Raw genomic sequence first — 19,290 nt, forward strand, 5'->3', positions numbered from 1 at the left:
GACTCGTTGGATTCCAGTGTGACATCTGCTCTGTAATAAAAGGTAAAAAACCAACAAAAAAAAACAAGGTAAGGAGTAATTTGATTGAAAATGCTAGATTATTAGCTGGACACGACTGCTAGGTTATTTCTGGAATCATCACTATGTTCTCCTTAGGAAATTATTTGGTGTATTTTGGGATTTAAACTGTAATGATCTTTGTGGGGGTCTATGAACACAACCAAGGTGACCTCACCTGTATGAAGCTGGTCTTTAATCCAGTTTGCTGTTTGTCAAGTAGACAAGCAATTAAAATTAAGGATTAGTTTTGGTCATTAGATTTAAAGTCATACAGTTAATACAGTTAATTTTGTGAAACAAATATGTTAAAATACTTACACTTCTGTTTAGTCCACATTAAAGTTAGGAAAGTAGTAGCGATTATAATTAAAATCATGTTATCAATTTGAAATTTCAGTTGTACGATTTGTAGCACTTACCTGCGGGCTTTGGGGACATCAGACATAGGGGAAGCTCAACAGTCACGTCACTAAGAATGTTTAAAAAATCAAAATTTGTCAATATATTCAGACATTAATTTTTTTACACCATTGAAAAAAATAAATTACCTTCCAGTCAGGCCCCCAAGAAGACTTTATTTTAAAAAAGGAAACAGAAAACATACTATTTGTGTTTTGTTTTTGTATTTGTTTTCAAGAAATGCTTGATTAAAAAATGAACTTACCCCCCAGCCACCATCAGATTGACTTTTACTTTGTAAGAAACAATGATTCCCTGCATCTCTTTATCTCCTTGACTCCTGAAGCACAGAAATAGTTCCAAAGCTTTAGGATTTGGCCCAGATATGGTTAAGTGGATGAGTCTTGAGTTATGTCATGTGTTTAGTAGAAGATGCTTACAGGGTCGTTGAGGCGAGGTGAGTGTCCTCATCTTTAAGTCGGCCATCGACTGATAGGCCACGCTTCTCTGTGTTGTTAGACAGCAGGGGCGTCAACTGGAAGGACTTCTCAAGGGTGGCATTCGGGTTTATTGTCTCCCTGTGGAGGAGTCCCATTACAGCCCATTGTAATAAAAAAATAAAGCATTTACATGATATCGAAAGGTCCTAGAATTCTTACCCAAACTCTTCGGAGCAGACAGGTTTGGCATAAGTGTCAGATGAGTACAGTACAACGTTTGTAAACTGCTCGACTAAAAGGAAAAACGGTAGATTAGAAAGTCAGTCTTTTTTCTCTTCTTTTTCTCCAATTAGTGTATTAGTGTAATGTATAATTAGTGTATTATGCACCTGAAATTTTGACTTTCTTCACCACTTTTGAAGATTCATTATTGATTTTCACTTTAACAGTGATTGGATCACCATGGTAATAGGTCTCTTTTTCCAGAGATGCTTCCAGGTGGACTGGTTTGTCAGACATCATGAAGCCTTTGCTAATCTCAGCCTTGGCTCCGGGTTTGTTGGTGGCTGGAGCATACTGAATTTTGCGAATCATCAGGCGGCAGGTATCTCTGGCAGAGTTATAACAGAAAGATATAAATTCAACTAAGATGGCTATTAACTGTTGAGTCTTAGGGTGTGTTTTCACTTGTCTTGTTTTGGTCCTGATCTGGTCCAGGATTAGGTCCAGGTTTAGTCCCACTTTATCACAACTTTGATGTGTTGATTATGCAAGTGTGAACACACCCATATATTTTAATTGTACATAGTACACAGTACATACTTCTTTTCAATAACTTCATCAGGATTATCTGGAGCATCGGCGAGGTATGCCTTGACTTCAAAATCCACACCACATGCCTATGATTGTATAAGATCAAGGGTTAATTTAACTTTTTTTTTTATAGAAAAAAAATGTGTTTACCTTGCCAGCATCATTTGGTCCAGGCTGTAAGGAAACTGAGCATGGAAGGTTGGTTGGCATCTTAAAAAAAAAAATCAGATCATAATGTTATTCTAGACAAAATTTTCTGAAAAAGTTACTGAGATGCTGTGAAATAATTTATAATAATTTATTATTATTTATTACCTGAAATGAAAAGGGATGTCCTTGCTCTCCAACTTTTTTCATAAGGGACTCTTGCATTGGAGTTTGGGCAGCAGATCCTCCTGTAGGAGGATAAATTTGAATACGCTGGATCCAAATGTCTCTCCTGAAGGACAGCCCAATCACATCCAGGTCCTCACTTCCATATCGAAAAGCACACGCCAGGTACACAAACACTGTGAAATATGTTTTTGTTTAATATTCATCCATGACAAATCTGTAATCATAATTGTTTTAACAATTACCCTTTTTTCCATTAAGAGCTGAGGGGTCAACTTTGACAACTCCATCTAGAAATGAGATATAGAATTAGTCCACTACTATGAGATTGTGGAGGTGAGGAGACTGAAGTTCCACTTACCAACAACCTCCACTGAATCAATGTTATCCACAAAGTCTCTCTTCCCCAAGTACAGAGCAATCTGAGCGAAAACAGAGGAAAATGTTATTGCTTGCCAAAGTTACAAGAGTTTTGAGCTATTTCTGGGAGCTGGAAGAGCAACATACAAATCTTACTCCTCCCTGTGCTCTCAGAGTGCCCTATAATGACTACATTACAGAGACCACTTACTTGTCCATTGCCACTGGTCTTCCTGAAAACTCTGAGGGAGAGAAGGACCAAGAGAGACTGTAAGTGTTTCTATGTATTTTATGTAGCATTACTTTGTCATAGTGAGTTGTTGATTCTTATAGTCAACACATAACTTGGTCAACGGTAACCTCATCCCATCCCGTGTTACAACTTTACTGCCTCAGAGCATGGATTACCAAGATCAGGATAAAAAGACACCTGTTGGATAATTTGAACTGAAGATATATTCACAGCTTTGTTAGTAAAATTAAAGAGTTGTATAGTTTGTTTAAATTAAATTTGGGCGGCTGAAGGTTGTACATGTTTTGAACCTTTATTTTGAAAATATAATATTTTAGTTTAGGCTTTTTTGTTAAAATGTGTTATGGTTAGCATTTAAAACAATATTTAGATTGTATCCATGTATTACAGGGTAGTATAATATTATAATACAAAAAAATACTCACTTAGACATTTTGATGATTCTGCCAATAGAAAGAGAAATAATATATATATTATATTATATATATATATATATATATATATATATATATATATATATATATATATATATAAAGGAAAGGATACATATATATAGCATTTTTGTCAACAGCAATATGAATATACATGATAAAGAACAACGTTTCTACAAATGCAAATGATATATAATATGATAATGAATAAATATCCAACTTACAATGAGCTGTGTTCTCTCTGTTGCCCTGTCACTGCTGAGAGCGAATGGTATGAATGGCGATCACTGCTTTGAATGGCTTTATACGTTGGCCTCCCAACCTTGAATTCGTCCCTTCAGATAATTCTAGGCCCCAAAGAGGTCTCTTTTAGACACAATCTTATTAATGCATTACACTGGGACTGGTGTAGGTAAAAATAATTTTGACTGGGTGGGGGCTATAGATAAGCCACGCAGAACCATACAACCCCAAGCAAACAGTGTTATTGATTTGTTTTTAAATGGTTTTAGTTATTTTAACCATTTTCTTGGGTATTATTATTATTATTAATATTTATTGTTATACCAACTAGTATGAACCAAGAATGTGTCGGTTTCTGTTCTGTTGCATGACGCCCAGGCGCAGAGGCACAGGGATCATTCTGTAGATCTATGTTGTTGGTTACAACAATACAGTCAGGTTAATGGCAGCGTCCAGCAAAATTCAAAGCAGAGTCAAGTGAGTAGTGTCCTAAGTGGGGTTTAAAGCAAAGTCTAACAGGGTGAGATTGCACCAATGTTTTATACTACTCCCAAAGTGGGGGTTACACATTCTATTGATAAGAAATCAAACAATGTGATTGCATCAGTGTTCTATAACCCTCAAATAGAGGGGGTTATGCGTCCCTTAGATGAAAGGGGCTACGGATTAGAAATGTGGACTTAACCAAAATGACCAGAAAATAGCTGTTATCTTCCCTTAAGCAATGTATTACATTTGTATTTGTCCACAAATTTACAGTAAAATATGTGGATCAGAGTCAGATTTTAAATGTTTAAAATTCTGCCTAAAGTCTTTAAATTGTTGAAGGATGTTGTCGTGGAGTCTGAAGTGGTTAAAAGAGTTTGACTCTGGTTGTTATGGTGGCCATGGTGACAGATGGCTTTTCCAAGCCTTGTCTAATCTGTGCTTATGACTCTTTTACAGAAATCTACAGTTCTAGGAACCTATAGCCTTGTCACATTCAGCACTAGGCATGAAATGAGAGAACATTTGCATCCTCCTTTTATTCCAGTTGCAAATAGTTGGCATCTAAACTAAATACATTTTATAAACTAGACTTGAAATTGAAAATCTCCAGCTGATCTTTTACAAGCCCCACTAATTCATTAATGCAGGAATCACTTTGCTGGACCGTGCACAGTCTTTCTCTGTCAACCATGTTTAATTGGTTGACTAAAGTAGTGGAGATTAGGGAGATTGTTACACCTTGGCGGACAAAGATAATGAATTAGATCAGTTTATGTGTGAACAAGGTTAAGACGCCTTTAACACTGACCTCTCCCGGCCCGGATCATCATCCGGTTGTTTACAACCAAGGAATTAAGCTTTGTAATGCATTAAAGACGACCTGCAGTCTTTGCTTAGTAAAGATCCATAACATTATGCTTCAAGGAACTAAAGGTTATCTCCAAAAGCTGTTAAAAGCATTGTCAGTGATTTTAGGCAATTTGAGCAAAACAGCAACAAGGAAGTCTGTTGTATGTGTAGGTGGCTCCTAAAAATAAATATGATAAAGATGAAGATACTAAAAAGAAAGCATGGTAAGTGTTACACCTTGGCGGACAAAGATAATGAATTAGATCAGTTTATGTGTGAACAAGGTTAAGACGCCTTTAACACTGTTCAGAGACGAAGCTGACCTCTCCCGCCCCGGATCATCATCCGGTTGTTTGCAACCAAGGAATTAAGCTTTGTAATGCATTAAAGACTACCTGCAGTCTTTGCTTAGTAAAGATCCATAACATTATGCTTCAAGGAACTAAAGGTTATCTCCAAAAGCTGTTAAAAGCATTGTCAGTGATTTTAGGCAATTTGAGCAAAGCAGCAACAAGGAAGTCTGTTGTATGTGTAGGTGGTACTAAAGGAACCTGTGACACTTTTGCTGTGGGGAGTTTAAGCAGTGACATAAGCCACTTATACTTAAGCTGTTGCCTTTTAAAGCACGTTCGTCTTTATAGATAATGACATTTAGCATGATTATAATAGAACAGGTGCTGCAGGGGGACTGGGGCACTGGCACACTGCTTGATATTTGCTTCTAAAACCGTTTTTAGTAGTTAATTGGTGGTTTCCTACTGTAGGTTGGTTAAGTAGAAACATTTGACAGGGAAAATCAGTACTTTCAAAAACAGCCTAATACAAGTGGTCCAACACATGTAAAATATAGGCTATAGTAAAGACAGAATTAGTCAGGGCTTTTTTTATGTGTATGTTTATTCTCTTGCTTTTTTGTTTAGGCATGGAACAACATGAGACACAGTTGGTAAGGCTTAAGGGTTAAGTTTGTACGTCACCAGATAAATGAGGAGGGTTTTGTATGTTTGTTTTTCTTTTTTTTGTGTTTGTTTGTTTTATGATAGTTGTGGTTAAAGTGGTCGGCTCATTTCTGCTGAGTCGATAGAGGCAACAGAGCAAATATGTACATCCCACTGTGCTGCATTACACTGAATAGAACCAGGGAGGGAAAACGGGTGATGTTCTGGTTAGTGAGACTTGATCGTAACCATATGTGTTGGAGAAAGGAGAGAAAACTTTTGGATGAGGTCACCTGAGTGTGTGTATGTTGTGTATGGGACTATGAATAGAAGGGGAAGGAAGAAAAGGAGGAGGCAAGAGAGAGAGTTGGACAGACGGGAAGTTTCACACAGTGGTTCTAAAGTTGAGCCCCTCGCAAGAATTCTTCCCCTGGTTAAGTCCGCCATCTGGAATGCGCAGTCACTTCCTTTGTCTGCACTTCTCTCTAACGGGACTCTCCTCTGCTCTGACAGCTCTGTGCAGGAGTGCTGGACACCACGGTGCGTTTTGACAACACACCAATATAGAAAGAACGCCAGATCTCTTCCGCTGTAAGTCAAGCCACTGAATCTGAGTAACCCACATCCCGCCAGACACTCTGTTTAAGAAATCTATAGGCCGGGACAACTGTAGTCATCAGAGGAACTTTTCATGGGTGTTGCTTTTTCCTTATAAGGCAACAGAGCTGGGAAATCATTTGAATTGGTCTGGTTTCTGGTGCATGCCTGTCTGGTTTTAGTCCTGACTGTGGTCCATCTGAGGTATGTTGGTCCCTCTGATACTTGTGAATATGTCTTTACCCTGTATGTACTTTAATTTCTTTATTTGATCTCTCTTTTGTAACTCTTTTATTTGCTTCAGGCGGAGAGGAGGGTTGTGTCATCACTGCTTCAGGGTTACTGTCTTACCTTCAGGACTCAGTTATGATGGTGTGTGTTTGTTGGAGCAACAGACTCACCAGACTACAGAGGCTCACAGGGAGAAAGTGATATTATCACAAATTCAGAGTGGACCTCCCTTAACAGCGGCTGGACAAGTGAACTGAGCCAGACTGAGCCTTCTCCCTTTAATTCAATATGCATGACTTAGAAGGAACTAATAGAGACTGAGGAAGTCCTGCTGTGAACTACGTGGATTAGAACTAAAGGACCATGTGCGAAGGGAACATCGCACATTTGCTCTTTTTGCATCATGAATGACAGAAGAATGATTGAGTTTGACAGTAAACATAACATCACGTGTTATGTGGAGCTCTCCGCCTCCTGTGGGGTACTTTTATAGCCATAACAGTATTCTGCACAGATCACCATGGCGACAGCGGCCTGGTATCACAGGGACATCAGTCGTGTTCATGCAGAGGATTTACTAGCCCGGGCCGGGAGGGATGGCAGCTACCTCGTGAGAGACAGTGAGTCTGTGCCTGGGGCCTACGCACTGTGCCTCCTGTGAGTATGACAGTTACTGCTGGAAGGGATTTCAAATTCACCAAGCCAATAATGCAGTTACTAGTGTATTACTGTGCATTAAAAGTCCACACAAAGTGCAATGTCTTACTTTAGTAGACCTATAGGATATGTATGTATGTATAACTTTTGTAACATACAAACATACAAACAACAAAACTAGAAAACCATTTACTTAGTTGTTTTTTTGTTTTTCTTTCCAAAAATTGCCCATTGCTGTCTGAGACTTTTTCAGACAGTATCATGCATTTCCACTGAAGAGGACATGCTCCCACTCTGACCCCAGCTCAGGACCTGGTTTCTCCTGTAGCCCTCTGTGTTGCCTGGGACCCCTGAAAGAGGGCGGGAGCCCCAGTGACCGCACTACGCTGCCTGCTCATCGAGCAGAGCCAGATACATTCCTGAAAGCTGAGCCCAGCAGAATGTGCTAACCCTTTCTCTTCATTCTTCATCAACTTTCCCAGTTTAATACTTGTACATTTCAAAAGGTCTCTCCTGTTTTGTTTGTATTGGCTGGGATAGACTAAGCCAACACCAACCCCCCTAAATTCATTTAGATGATGAACCTATAAAATACATAAGTCTCAATACATATTTTTCAGTTCAACTTGTTTGTGTTTTATATGAAAATACAGCTATTATGATATTTTCCGTAAATACATTATTATATATAGTTGTGTTTGTTTCATAGGTTCCAGCGACATGTGCACACGTATCGCATTCTTCCAGACACCGATGGCCTCCTGGCAGTGCAGGTGAGGGACAATACAGTAACAGTGAAGATGCTATATCTTTGGCTTAAGTTTAACAAGAAAAGAACTTATAGAGAAACAATGGTTTGTTACAGAATATAACAGAACATTTGTTTTACCCTTCAGTTCGAGTGTTACATTGGCTTTGGTTTTGTTGCTTGAATGACAACTTTGCCATGTGGCTGCATGCTTGGTGCATGAGCTCAGCAGAACAGAGAATAAGTGTTTTGTCTCAAAGATTCCTTCTTTAACCCACGCAGAAGGCCACTGACACAGGACTATAGTCTTTTTGTGCATAAAGAAAACTAGTTTACGATCAATGACACAGTCGTCTTTTCTAAGTATTTTTGGTAGAAGTATTTCTTTGTAAATTATACACAAAACAAACAACACTCTTTTATTTTCCTCTGTCTTCTTACACAAGACTTTGTGGTAACAAATTGTATTACAAATGTCCAGGAGCTACAAAATAGAACTTCAAAGTCTTTGTTTCACATTTTTTCTAGTAGCATTTATGTTTAGTTTTACAATCTAGTCCATACAATTCTCTTCTCTAAAATCCAGAACATAAACCTCTCCAGTACTTTACTAAGATGTGAGTCTGGTCACGATTAGTCAGTCAGGGACATGCATGATCCATCCGTATCAAAACAAACAGGCAGTTTATGAAGAAAAAAGAAAGGAAAAAATAATATGACAGAACAGGGGACTGAAAGAGCACTGAAGATTTCTGCGAAATCAATGAGTGAAGCACTAAAGGTGAGACAAATTGCATTTTGTTGCAAAATGATAGATGACTAAGGCGCTCCTTCATTTCACATGCATCACTGATAGAAACAAATCTGACTGCACATGTCATGTCACGTTTGATACTGGTTGGAGGTGCGATGGAGGGAGTGGTGACCAGACTGATATCCTTCATTTAGGACTTGCCAGGCAACAATTTTCGCTAAGTTATGGAGAAGCATATGTTTTTGTGCACAGTGCATTTGTTTATAGTGTCTTCTGTATCTGTTTGAAGAGATAATAGACACCCAGGTAAAGGTTCATGAACTTCATGTTGACACAGGACACTGAGTGGACTTTTGTTTTGTGTTTTTGTCTCACAGACAACCCAGGGAGTGCAGGTGAACTGCTTTCGGACTTTGGAGGACCTAGTGATGGGGTATCAGTATCCACACAAAGGCTTGGTTTCTCCACTCGTGTACCCTGTTTTACGGGATGCTGACTCTGGGGATGAGAGCTCTGGTATAACTTAACAGTAAAAGCTAACACAATAATGAACGATATAGTATATTTTTATGAGACACATATGCATATAAATATGTACTGATGGTATATTTATTTTTGGGATGTGCAGATGATGAGAGACCTCCGCCTCCAGTGATGCTGCCAGCCACCACTGTGTCTGTATCTCCACAAGTAAATCCAGGTCCTTCAACATTATTTCTGGAAAAATTACTGGAGCTGAACACATCCAGGTACAAAGCTCTAGTAAGAGTATGCACAGTTTACTTGTTTACATTTGCTGTATCATTTATTTCAATGTGTTTTATAGTACAGGGAGTGAGATGATCTCTCTGCTTCATAACTACCTCTACAGTGAGCTGTCCCTTGACATTGAGAATGTACACAAAGGGTCCACAAATCTTTTTCACCTCCGACGCACTCTGGGAACAGCTTGCCAGGGCCTGAACAAGTTTGTATTTGAACACTACATGTGTATCATTTGTTAAAGTAAAACTATAATGCTAAATTAAGCTTTTCATTGACAGTGAGATTGACCTTACTCTCTCAAGTTTGGAAACACTAGTCAAAGTCTTTGACAGTACCAACTGTTCTTTAACACACAAGGCTCAGGTAACAAAGACACAGAAACACTGAGGGTGAACAATCTATTGGTGATTATTATTGAATACAACTTTGTTAAAAGGGTTCAGACATGGATATAGACATTTTGTTGCGCAAGATTTCATCCTTAGTGAGCCTCCTTTCATCTTTAGAGAAAAAGGTATTTTACGCAATTACAATGGAATACTACAATTGTAATGTTGTGGACTCTGACATTTCCTCTTTACAAGGTGTTACAAGCCCTACAAGAGGCAGTGACCAATCACAATTTAGCAGTGCAACCAGACCCGCCCCCAGAATCTACAACCATCAATATGACAGGCACTGCACCTGTCAAGAATCTTAGGCAAATGACTATCCACTCCTTCCAGGTAAAGACTTATCATAAATATCAATCATAAATCAGGCATACACTTGGTTTATCTCAGTTTCTTATCATAATTTGTTCATCTTTTTCTACCCAGGTGAAGATGGTACGCTATGGTCGACAGATTGTTTCCGTTGATGTGGACTCCGGTGTAATCCTGTTTGACAGAAAAGCTGACTCATTTAGTGTTGAAAAGGTTTCCCACGATAGAAGTAAGTGCACCCTATTCTCCCATCCATTTACCACATTGCTCATACATGTGTAGAGACAGTATTATAGTGTAATTTTGCTCCATCAGTTCTTCAGATTGTGAAATATCCGAGCAGTTCAGCTAAGGTTCAGATGGTGGTTGACAAACTTCACAACACGCCGCGAGAGATGATTTTTGAAAGTGCTAGGGTATGACTAAGCTATCAAATTTCTTCTTAAAATGTTCAAATATTGATCTTTCTTTTTCTTAATTTTTTTCAGAAACGTGACGCTTTCTGCCAACTCCTGCAGCTGATGAAGGTGCGGCACTCTGGGATGACTGAACCAGACCTGATCTCTGTGTTTATTGGCACATGGAATATGGGTAATAGAAATCATATACACTTTGTGAAAGGCAAGAACTGGTATTGTATTTAAAAAGAAAATATTTTGCTATACAGGTGGTTCCCCGCCTCCAGGAACCCTGCAGTCATGGGTAACTTGTTGTGGTTTGGGTCACACTCCAGATGAGTCCATTGGCCTTCTCCCTCATGACATATATGCTGTGGGCACTCAAGAAAATCCACAGGGGGAGAGAGAGTGGACCGAAAACGTGAAATCCACTCTTCGCAGCTACACTCATATTGACTTTAAACTGGTAATTGCCTCCCCCGTTGTATTCTACTGTTTCAAATGATACTAGTAGTCACCAATGCTGGGAAGTAACTAAATGCATGTGTCAAATTTTAGTTACTTTATTTTGGTACACGTAGACTAAAATCAAACGATTACACAACTGTACTTCACGCATTTTGGACTTTGAACTGCACACATTAGTGAGAAAAAAAAATCATAATACGGCTCTTTTGATGAGTGCACAAGCATTTTCTTTTTTCCATTTCTGACGAATGATGATAAGCATAAGGTTATTATAATCCCCATTTTTAAGATGTAATATAACACAACTTAATTAAAGTATTCCAAGTCCTCAGAACACTCTGATTGGACCATGTGCTACAAAATGCAGCCATTCAATACTCTAAGAATTCTTCCTCTCACTGGTCGTTACTGAAGAGGCCAATAAAATGAATAAAAAAGGCAGGTCTTTTACACATCGTAATGCAAACGTGTGTCCTGTAGGTGGCAGTGCAGTCCCTTTGGAACATGAGACTGGCAGTGTTTGTGAAGCCTGAACATGAGGGGCGCATCAGCCGTGTGGCCACAGCCAGCGTCAAAACGGGATTAGGCAACACTTTGGGTAAGACCCTTCAAATAACCGCAGACTAGAATTTATTAATGCTTTTTTAATTGCTGTATTCCCAGGAAATAAAGGAGCTGTTGGTATCTCTTTCTATTTTAATGGGACATCATTTGGATTTGTTAACTGCCACATGACCTCTGGAAGTGATAAAGTCCTTAGGTAAATATTTTTTTGTTTGTTTTTGATGTTTTTGATGCTTTGATGTTCATGTTTAATGGTGTATATTATAACACTTATGTTTGTTTTCAGGAGAAACCAGAATTTTATGGACATCCTGAGACTGCTTTCCCTTGGTGATAAGATTGGCCCCTTTGACATCAGTCTTCGATTCACTCACCTGTTCTGGTGTGGGGACCTCAACTACCGACTGGATCTGGATGTGCAGGTTCATTCTAAATCTAAACTGTGCTCGAACAAATGCTAGAAAACTTATGTTGACCATAGATTATATTATAGGATATTTTAAAACATGTTTCTAAGAGAGAATTTGAAGACCTCATGTGTGCCGACCAGCTGACCAGAGAAAGGCACAAGAGGAAGTGTTTCCTCAATTTTAGTGAGTTTCTGATTATTTCTCTGTATTTCTTTTTTTTATGACACTGCTTGCTTCAATTTTCTGTTCATGTGTTTAAGAGGAAGAGAAGATCATATTTCCACCGACATATCGATATGAAAGAGGCTCCAGAAACTGTTATCTGTGGCAAAAATACAAGACTTCTGGGGTAAATATTTGACCATGTTGTACAGTCACATCTGTTTATTTCAGCAGTTAAATGTTTGGATTATAAACCAATATATATTTAAAATCATGATCCAGTTATAATTTAACTTCATAAAATTTGTATAGATTGTTGATAATAAAAGCTTTGATTTGTATAGTGCCTTTCAAGACTCTCAAGGTGCTTTAAATGATTCTAAAAACCTTAGTGAAAGAATGTGTATAAATTAAAGTCTGTGTGTCAGTGTTGGATGTTGACCGGGGGAGAGTTTCAGTAGGGCCAGTCACTCTGAAGGCTCGGACTCCAAAGGTCTGCACCTAAGTACAAGGAATGGCCAGAAGATCTTTGTCGGTTGTCTCTTGTGAGACTGAGGCTCAAGTAGATCTCAGAGATACTGGACTGCATGTTTCCAGATAAAAAGAGCCTCTTGTATTTTAGTGTTCACACTTCCATAATAATTATGGTTTACATATATTTAATCTACTGATTCAACTGCGATTTTAATTGGTGAGACCAATTAATGACATTAACCTTGTCTAAGCAACAGCAAATGTATTGATGATAAAGCTATTAAAGCTGCACAATAGGACTTTAGTCAATGTGAAACAGCTGATATTTGATTAATCTTGAGGTAAACACATCTTCACTAAAAGTATAACTTCTCTATAACCATGTGAAGTATGCAGTTCACAAGCTAAATATAATCCTGCCTGAGAGGTCCTGTTGCGGCGCACTTGTCTTTGAGAACAGTTGTTGATTCCAAAAATAGCAGCGTTATGCTCATTATAGCTCAGTGGAAGAGGCATGCCTTACAGTGTTTCACACCAGAACAATAACAGTATCATTTTTGTTGTAGGTGCGAGTAAATGTGCCCTCGTGGTGTGACAGGATTTTGTGGAAATCCTATCCAGAAACATACATCAATTGCACTGCATATGGTAAGATTAGAGTCAGTAATACATATGAAGAATATAATTTGTTAATTTTTTTCTAAATAAAATCACCATGACCAGTTCCAAACTTCTATGTAAAATCTAATTTATAATCTTTTTTTAGCACAGGGCTTTTGTGTCTTTTAGCCAAATTTTAAGTGTTTGATGAAAACATATGGCCGACTTCCTGTAAGATTTAGGGCAGGGCCAGGATCCAATTGTAGCAAAATAAAACTATTTTTGTGACACTACTGAGCTGTTCAATATTTTTTCTCTGGGTCTTCACTGAAAATTTGATCTCATAGAACTCTAATTTTTGATACTTGTTCCTCATTTATACATTATTTTTTACTATTTGTTTTTTGTCAAAATGTTACAAATCCAACAGAGCTCTTGCCTGAGTTGCTCGACCTCATCACACGTTTGTGCTTAGGCCTAAATATATTACTAACATTTTTTTAATGACAGGTTGCACTGATGACATCTTCACAAGTGATCACTCTCCTGTTTTTGCCACTTTCCAAGTTGGAGTGACACCTCATTTTGTCTCCAGAACAGGTGATATGAAGGTTTTCTGTTGGACACGAATGTAAAAAAATACATTTGTCTAATTTTTTCAAAAGGCTAACTACTTTGGTTTTAAACAGATAAAAAAACAAACATTGAGAAAGCATGGATTGAACTTGAAGTTGTTGAAGTCATTGTAAAAACATCAAGCAAAGCCAAATTTTTTATTGAATATTATTCACCCTGTCTTGAAGGTATGGTATCCCCGAAGAGAACATTTTACAATATGTGTAATGCAAACCATATAAACGTAATATATATGTTTAGAAACGCGTCGTTCTTGTGAAAATGATTCTCAGAGCTGTGATGTCCCTGGGTTTCTGAAGCTTGGCTGGTCTTTTAAACAGTTGCCAAAGGTAAAGAATCCTTTAAGGCTATGTGAAAAAAATAAATTAATAATAATAATAAATAAATTAATTAATTAATCATTGTTTTTCCTCTCGGGTAGCTCTTTCCCATCTTCTCTGATTTGGAGTATCTTCAAGATCAACACTTGCTGCTGTCTGTGAAATCATGTGATGGCTTTGAATCATATGGTAAGCAGAACTGAAACGATGCTTTTATGAGCAAATTATTGTTTGCTGTTGCTGTTAAAGGGCCCATATTAGGCTATTTTCTGATCTATGTTATAATGCTGTTTCCTCATCAAAAACATATCTGGAGTTGTTTTGTTTCATTCACACGTGTTTAACACACAAACCCTGCATATTTGGGCTAAGTTCTCTCTCAAATTGAAACACTTCACCTTGTGATGTCATGTCAGTGTCCAGGAAAACATCTTTTCTTCTCATGTTCGTTAGTTACTACTTAGATAAAGAATACACTTGAAACTGGGGGGTTGTCTCGTGCTTAAATTGCTGAAACATATTTTGGTGGCTTGACCAGGTTGACAAGTCATGAGCCAGTACATGCCAGTAAGTCATTGCCCTACTTAGTTATTTGAGGTATATAGTTATATACCGTAAATAGATATAGAACATCTTGTACATGTTCTGAACATACATCTTTGTCACTCAGCTGTAATGTTGTCTTCATCTTCACATGAACACTTGTACAATTATGAACTAAATTAATATTCTGAATTATTCTGTAATTCAGAATATTAAATGGAACATTGCAAGTCCGTATCATCAGGACCACAAGCTGTATTTTTATGTTTTTAATAAGAAAATTATCAATACTATGAAAGTGAATAATATGTCATTGTCAATACAATGAAAACATGTATATTGTTTGAAACCTTTTACAGCCAAACTCCAGTTAACTCTTAGTTTGTGTGTGTCAGGTGAATGTTGTGTGGCCCTGCGCTCTGTTATTGGAGCCTCAGAGCAATTTGAGACATTTTTGAGTCACCGCGGGGAAGAGATGGGCTCCATACGAGGGAGGGTCAGAGTTCATGTGCCTAAAGACAGAAGGGGAACCAGGACTAAAATCCATGGTTAGTCATACATTTGTGTTATTTCCTGTTTCCTCCTAACTCTTACATAACTCTAACTTTAGTTTTAAATAATACTGCAAAGCATGCTTCTGCTTCTATTTCTTCCTCTATTTGGTTTCTCATAATCAATGGCTTTGCACTTGTTGCTTTCTATCTCTTGCTTCCTCTTTTGGCTCCTGATTGGCTCACCCTGTCCAGATGCATCCTGAGATACAAAGCACATGTATAATGTGTGACCAGGTCGGGGCATAATTTCTCTTTACTTGATCCACATAAGAAACTACAATTAAATTGAAATTGGGTGTTTGTTTTCTTTTAGAATTCTGCTTTGATAAAGAAGACAAACCCTCAGTTAGAGGACAGCTTTCTCCTGCACAAACCCGCTTTCCAATAAACAGGTAATACAACTGAACAGTTCCTTTACTTAATAAAGGTTTCTTGACTTAATATGATGCCTTTCTGCATGTAATGAATGCAGGTCGCCGGCAACTCCCTATTTGTTGACTCCAAGCAGCTACACCAATCCTGCCTACTTCATCTTTGAAGGACTGTCAGTGGTACCCAAAAAGCAGTCTTCACCTCAGCGCAGAGACCCTCCTGTGATCTGGTCTGGAAATGAGGCTTTGCAGCTCCCCAAAGTCTCAGGACGTCCAGACTTTGACCGAAGGCCCAGCCGCAGAGCTGACTTTACAGAGATTGAAATTCCAGCCTTGTTGCCACAATATACACAGGCAGATGACCTTCACACACCTCAAACAATCTCTTCTTATCAGCTTTTCCCAGCCAAAAATCCCCCCTCTATTTCCCCACCTTCAAGTATTTCAAAATACCAGGAACAGACTGTACAACCCAAAGAGAAATACATAAAGAATGCTGCCCAGGACTCTGTTCTGCCTGAGAAGAACCTCAAAAACCTGTATATGAACCACTTGATGATCATTAAAGACCAAGTTCTGAACCAACCAGAAAGAACCAGTCCCATCTCTTCTGTCAAGCCTCCTGCAGCGTTCCCTCATGTTCCAGCTAAAGTGTTACGTTCTCAAGCATCTGTTCCCTGGCTGGCAGAGCACCAGACCCCAGGCCCGACTGGAGACCATTCTCTGACTGCTTTACAGATCGCCAAGTCTCTCAGTGAGGTGGATTTCTTTCCCATTGAACAGAAAAGTCCTTCAATACAGCCAAAGCCAAAGTATAGAAATGGTCCTAAAATGACAACAGACCGAGAATATGGTTGGGTTAAAGAGGTATGAAACTCTCATCAGTAATAACAATTCCTTGTCATTAAAGCTCATAATAAAGCAGCTCTACTATATTACAGGTGTCTGTCTTTCAGGGTGCACCCGAAACTGTGCAGGAACTTCTCTCTTCAATGGGTCTTCAGAAATACCATCACTGCCTTCGTCTTTGTGGCTGGGATGACCTGGATTATTTCTGGTATATATTATTATTATTACTATTATTATTATTATTATTATTATTATTATTATTAGTGGTAGTAGTAGTAATAGTAGTAGTAGTAGTATTCAATTCATCTTTATTCTGGACTCATGGTCCATTTCTAAAGTAGACAAGGACAGTGACAATACAAACAGTAAACATTTATGTTATAAAAAGACAACCACACCAGTGTCTCCACATCTTGGCCTGATAGCGAATTGCACTGAATCTTATGTTTGTGAGTGACATTATTATTTCATTTTCTGACTACAGCCTGCAAATAAAACTGTACATTAAAGTTCTTTGTACAGTGTTCACTCGTGCAGTGACACACATCTCAGTTGCACTAGTCCATTGTGGTCTCCTCAGTCGCATCCATAAAGTGTCATTATAATCCACCTGCAGCTTTTGCTACTGGCTTTTTTTATAATGAGTCCAGAGGTGTGCAGTGTATAGTGGTGCACAATATGATTTAAACAACATCAACTTTACATCATCAGAACACGAACCAAACCTGAACATAAAGAGTATTAGTTTGAGCATACATTATTACATTATTATTATTATTGTTGTTGTTCATGTTGTTAATAAGAATAGCAATAATCATATCACTGATCTTGGGGAGAATTTGTCATTATAAATTGGCTCATGTGTGACTAAATACTTGTCAATGCATGCAACAAACCACATTCACTTCAGAAGAAAGTTTAAGTAAAGGCATAGCTTGTAGTAAAATAGTAGTAGTAGTAGTAAAGTAGTAAAATGTAGTAAAATAACAAACCATAGATTTAGATTACTTCAAGAATCCTGAGTGGCATTTACCACTGGCAGCTCTGATACTTAAGCTGTAGCTCTGTAGTTCTGCCTGTACTTGCTGTATTGTACACATGAACACCAATGACATAGTGATATTTTCCACAGTGGCATCACAGAGGAAGATCTCCGTGCTGCTGGAGTAACAAATCCTGCTCATCGACGCATGATCCTTGAAAATCTTCCTAAAAACTGGAACTGTTGACAAATGACAAGAACTTAAATGTAAAATGAAACTGGAACATCTATTTGGACTTTTGAACTTGAAACGCAGGTAATTAATATCAATACTAAGTTTGACTGTATGTTGTGTATACTAAATCCGTCTGTCTTCAAAGAAAACAGCTTCATTCAGCCCTGTACATACTGTAAACTTTAATACTTGATGTGAATCTAACATGAAAACATTATTTTTTTTCTTAATAAGGTCTGTATATATTTTTAAAATACACTTTTCCGTCCTTGCTCATGGCTTTCATTTTTCAACACAGGCTGTGACTGTGTACTGTTCACTGTGCTATATTGAGCCTGGATCCTTTAAAAGCCCCTGGTTTGTCCTGTGGACCATAAAGTCTATGGCTGTACATATCTATTGTAATGAGCTGCTTTAGTTCATTTTGTTTACCATGCCGTCTATGCGTTAAGTGCATAAAGCAACTCTTGACCATCACTAAGCGATGGAAGTCATTTTGTATGGAAATACAATACTTGACCAAGCAGAAGGGCTGTTTTGGAGAGCAAAGATTGTCATGTTATTTGTGATATTGCAGTGTGTTTTTCTTTTGCACACATCTCTATGATAGACCATTGTTGATTAAACTGTATTTAATGTAATTATTCTTTCAACTAACATTTATTAGTGTTATATCAACATATCTATTATGTTAAAAAATAGTCTAGACAGAGTTTCAGTGTTTTCAGTTTCTGTTCTAGTTACTTATTATCTGAATGTTCACACACATCCCTCTGTTTGACCAAACTGTTGTGTCACTGACCACTATGTCATTACTGTCCTTTTAACATCGTCAGTACTTGAGGTTTTATCTGGGAAAACACTTCATGTACATAAGACAGGTTGAACTACTCCTTTCACTAAAACATATTTAACATCATTATATGTAAGATTTTATTTCACTTATGTTCTACAGGTACAATCCCACCAGACCAAGTAAGAATTAGAAAAACATGAAAACCTGTCATATGCAAAGAAAACACACATTTTCCATTAGAACAGTTTTGTTTTTTTGTTTTTTTTAATTAAGCTAGATGATAACAGCTTTAGTAAACTATATCTATACTATCTACTAAATGTATTTTACGTAGGTAAAAGTTACCAGGACATTATTTTATCTCAGACATATGTATTCCATATGTGTAGAAGTCAGTGGCTGTTGGATTCAGACTCTGGCACTAATCCACACATTCCTCACAAACCGCAAAAGCTCCTCCCAATCCACTGTGTTCATTCCTCCAGTGCACTTCTTTACATAATCAACTCTAAAACAAGAGGAGCGCACAAGGACGCAGCAGTAACCATGTCATTAGCTCATCCTCTCTGGAGACGCACTACTTTATAAAACCTCCGCGTCTCAGATGGACTTAAAAAGGAGATGTCTGGTGCATCAGGCCTAATGCTGGACTCAGTGCTTTGTTAATATCTTACTCTAGACAGATTGTGTAGCCCCACCGTCCAATATTTGTTACACGGGACTTTTAATAAACACATTTAGGCAACATCAAAAATCCTGGACATATTTGCGCTGATATGACATTTTAGTTCAGAAAAGGTTCAGTCAACTCAGCCATAGACCATAAACGAATTGGTTACTTATTAAATGATCATCTTATCTCGA

General features: G+C 37.9%; 2 protein-coding genes across 4 annotated transcripts; one reads left to right on the forward strand and one right to left on the reverse strand.

Annotated features, from left to right (window-relative positions):
* Positions 1–720: 720 nt before the first annotated feature.
* arr3b (arrestin 3b, retinal (X-arrestin)) lies at positions 721–4,648 on the reverse strand. The gene is made up of 10 exons (XM_055224694.1): positions 4,630–4,648; positions 2,407–2,496; positions 2,291–2,335; positions 2,028–2,221; positions 1,863–1,922; positions 1,722–1,798; positions 1,289–1,509; positions 1,119–1,191; positions 900–1,037; positions 721–799 (listed from the first exon to the last, which is right to left on the reverse strand). Exons 1-10 carry the CDS (start codon positions 4,646–4,648, stop codon positions 721–723), a joined length of 996 nt encoding a protein of 331 aa, XP_055080669.1.
* On the forward strand, positions 2,100–18,251 carry inppl1b (inositol polyphosphate phosphatase-like 1b). Of its 3 annotated transcripts, XM_055224961.1 has the most exons (30): positions 2,100–2,210; positions 2,307–2,675; positions 6,122–6,409; positions 6,510–7,093; positions 7,803–7,866; positions 8,973–9,111; positions 9,224–9,344; positions 9,422–9,562; positions 9,639–9,723; positions 9,797–9,874; positions 9,945–10,085; positions 10,179–10,293; positions 10,380–10,480; positions 10,553–10,655; positions 10,732–10,928; positions 11,411–11,528; positions 11,594–11,690; positions 11,781–11,916; positions 11,988–12,087; positions 12,165–12,253; positions 13,107–13,188; positions 13,651–13,740; positions 13,830–13,943; positions 14,017–14,105; positions 14,198–14,285; positions 15,035–15,187; positions 15,507–15,585; positions 15,666–16,431; positions 16,506–16,621; positions 17,546–18,251. In XM_055224961.1, the coding sequence occupies exons 4-30, from the start codon at positions 6,957–6,959 to the stop codon at positions 17,640–17,642; spliced, it is 3,636 nt and encodes a 1,211-aa protein (XP_055080936.1). In that variant the 5' UTR covers positions 2,100–2,210; positions 2,307–2,675; positions 6,122–6,409; positions 6,510–6,956; the 3' UTR covers positions 17,643–18,251. The 3 variants fall into 3 exon arrangements, with proteins under 3 accessions (XP_055080936.1, XP_055080937.1, XP_033829714.1); XM_055224962.1 differs by lacking the exons at positions 2,100–2,210; positions 2,307–2,675 and having other exon boundaries at positions 5,804–6,409; positions 16,521–16,621; XM_033973823.2 differs by lacking the exons at positions 2,100–2,210; positions 2,307–2,675 and having other exon boundaries at positions 5,805–6,409.
* Positions 18,252–19,290: the final 1,039 nt, after the last annotated feature.

Source organism: Periophthalmus magnuspinnatus, chromosome 10 (assembly GCF_009829125.3).
Source record: "Periophthalmus magnuspinnatus isolate fPerMag1 chromosome 10, fPerMag1.2.pri, whole genome shotgun sequence".
Taxonomy (NCBI): Eukaryota; Metazoa; Chordata; class Actinopteri; order Gobiiformes; family Gobiidae; genus Periophthalmus; species Periophthalmus magnuspinnatus.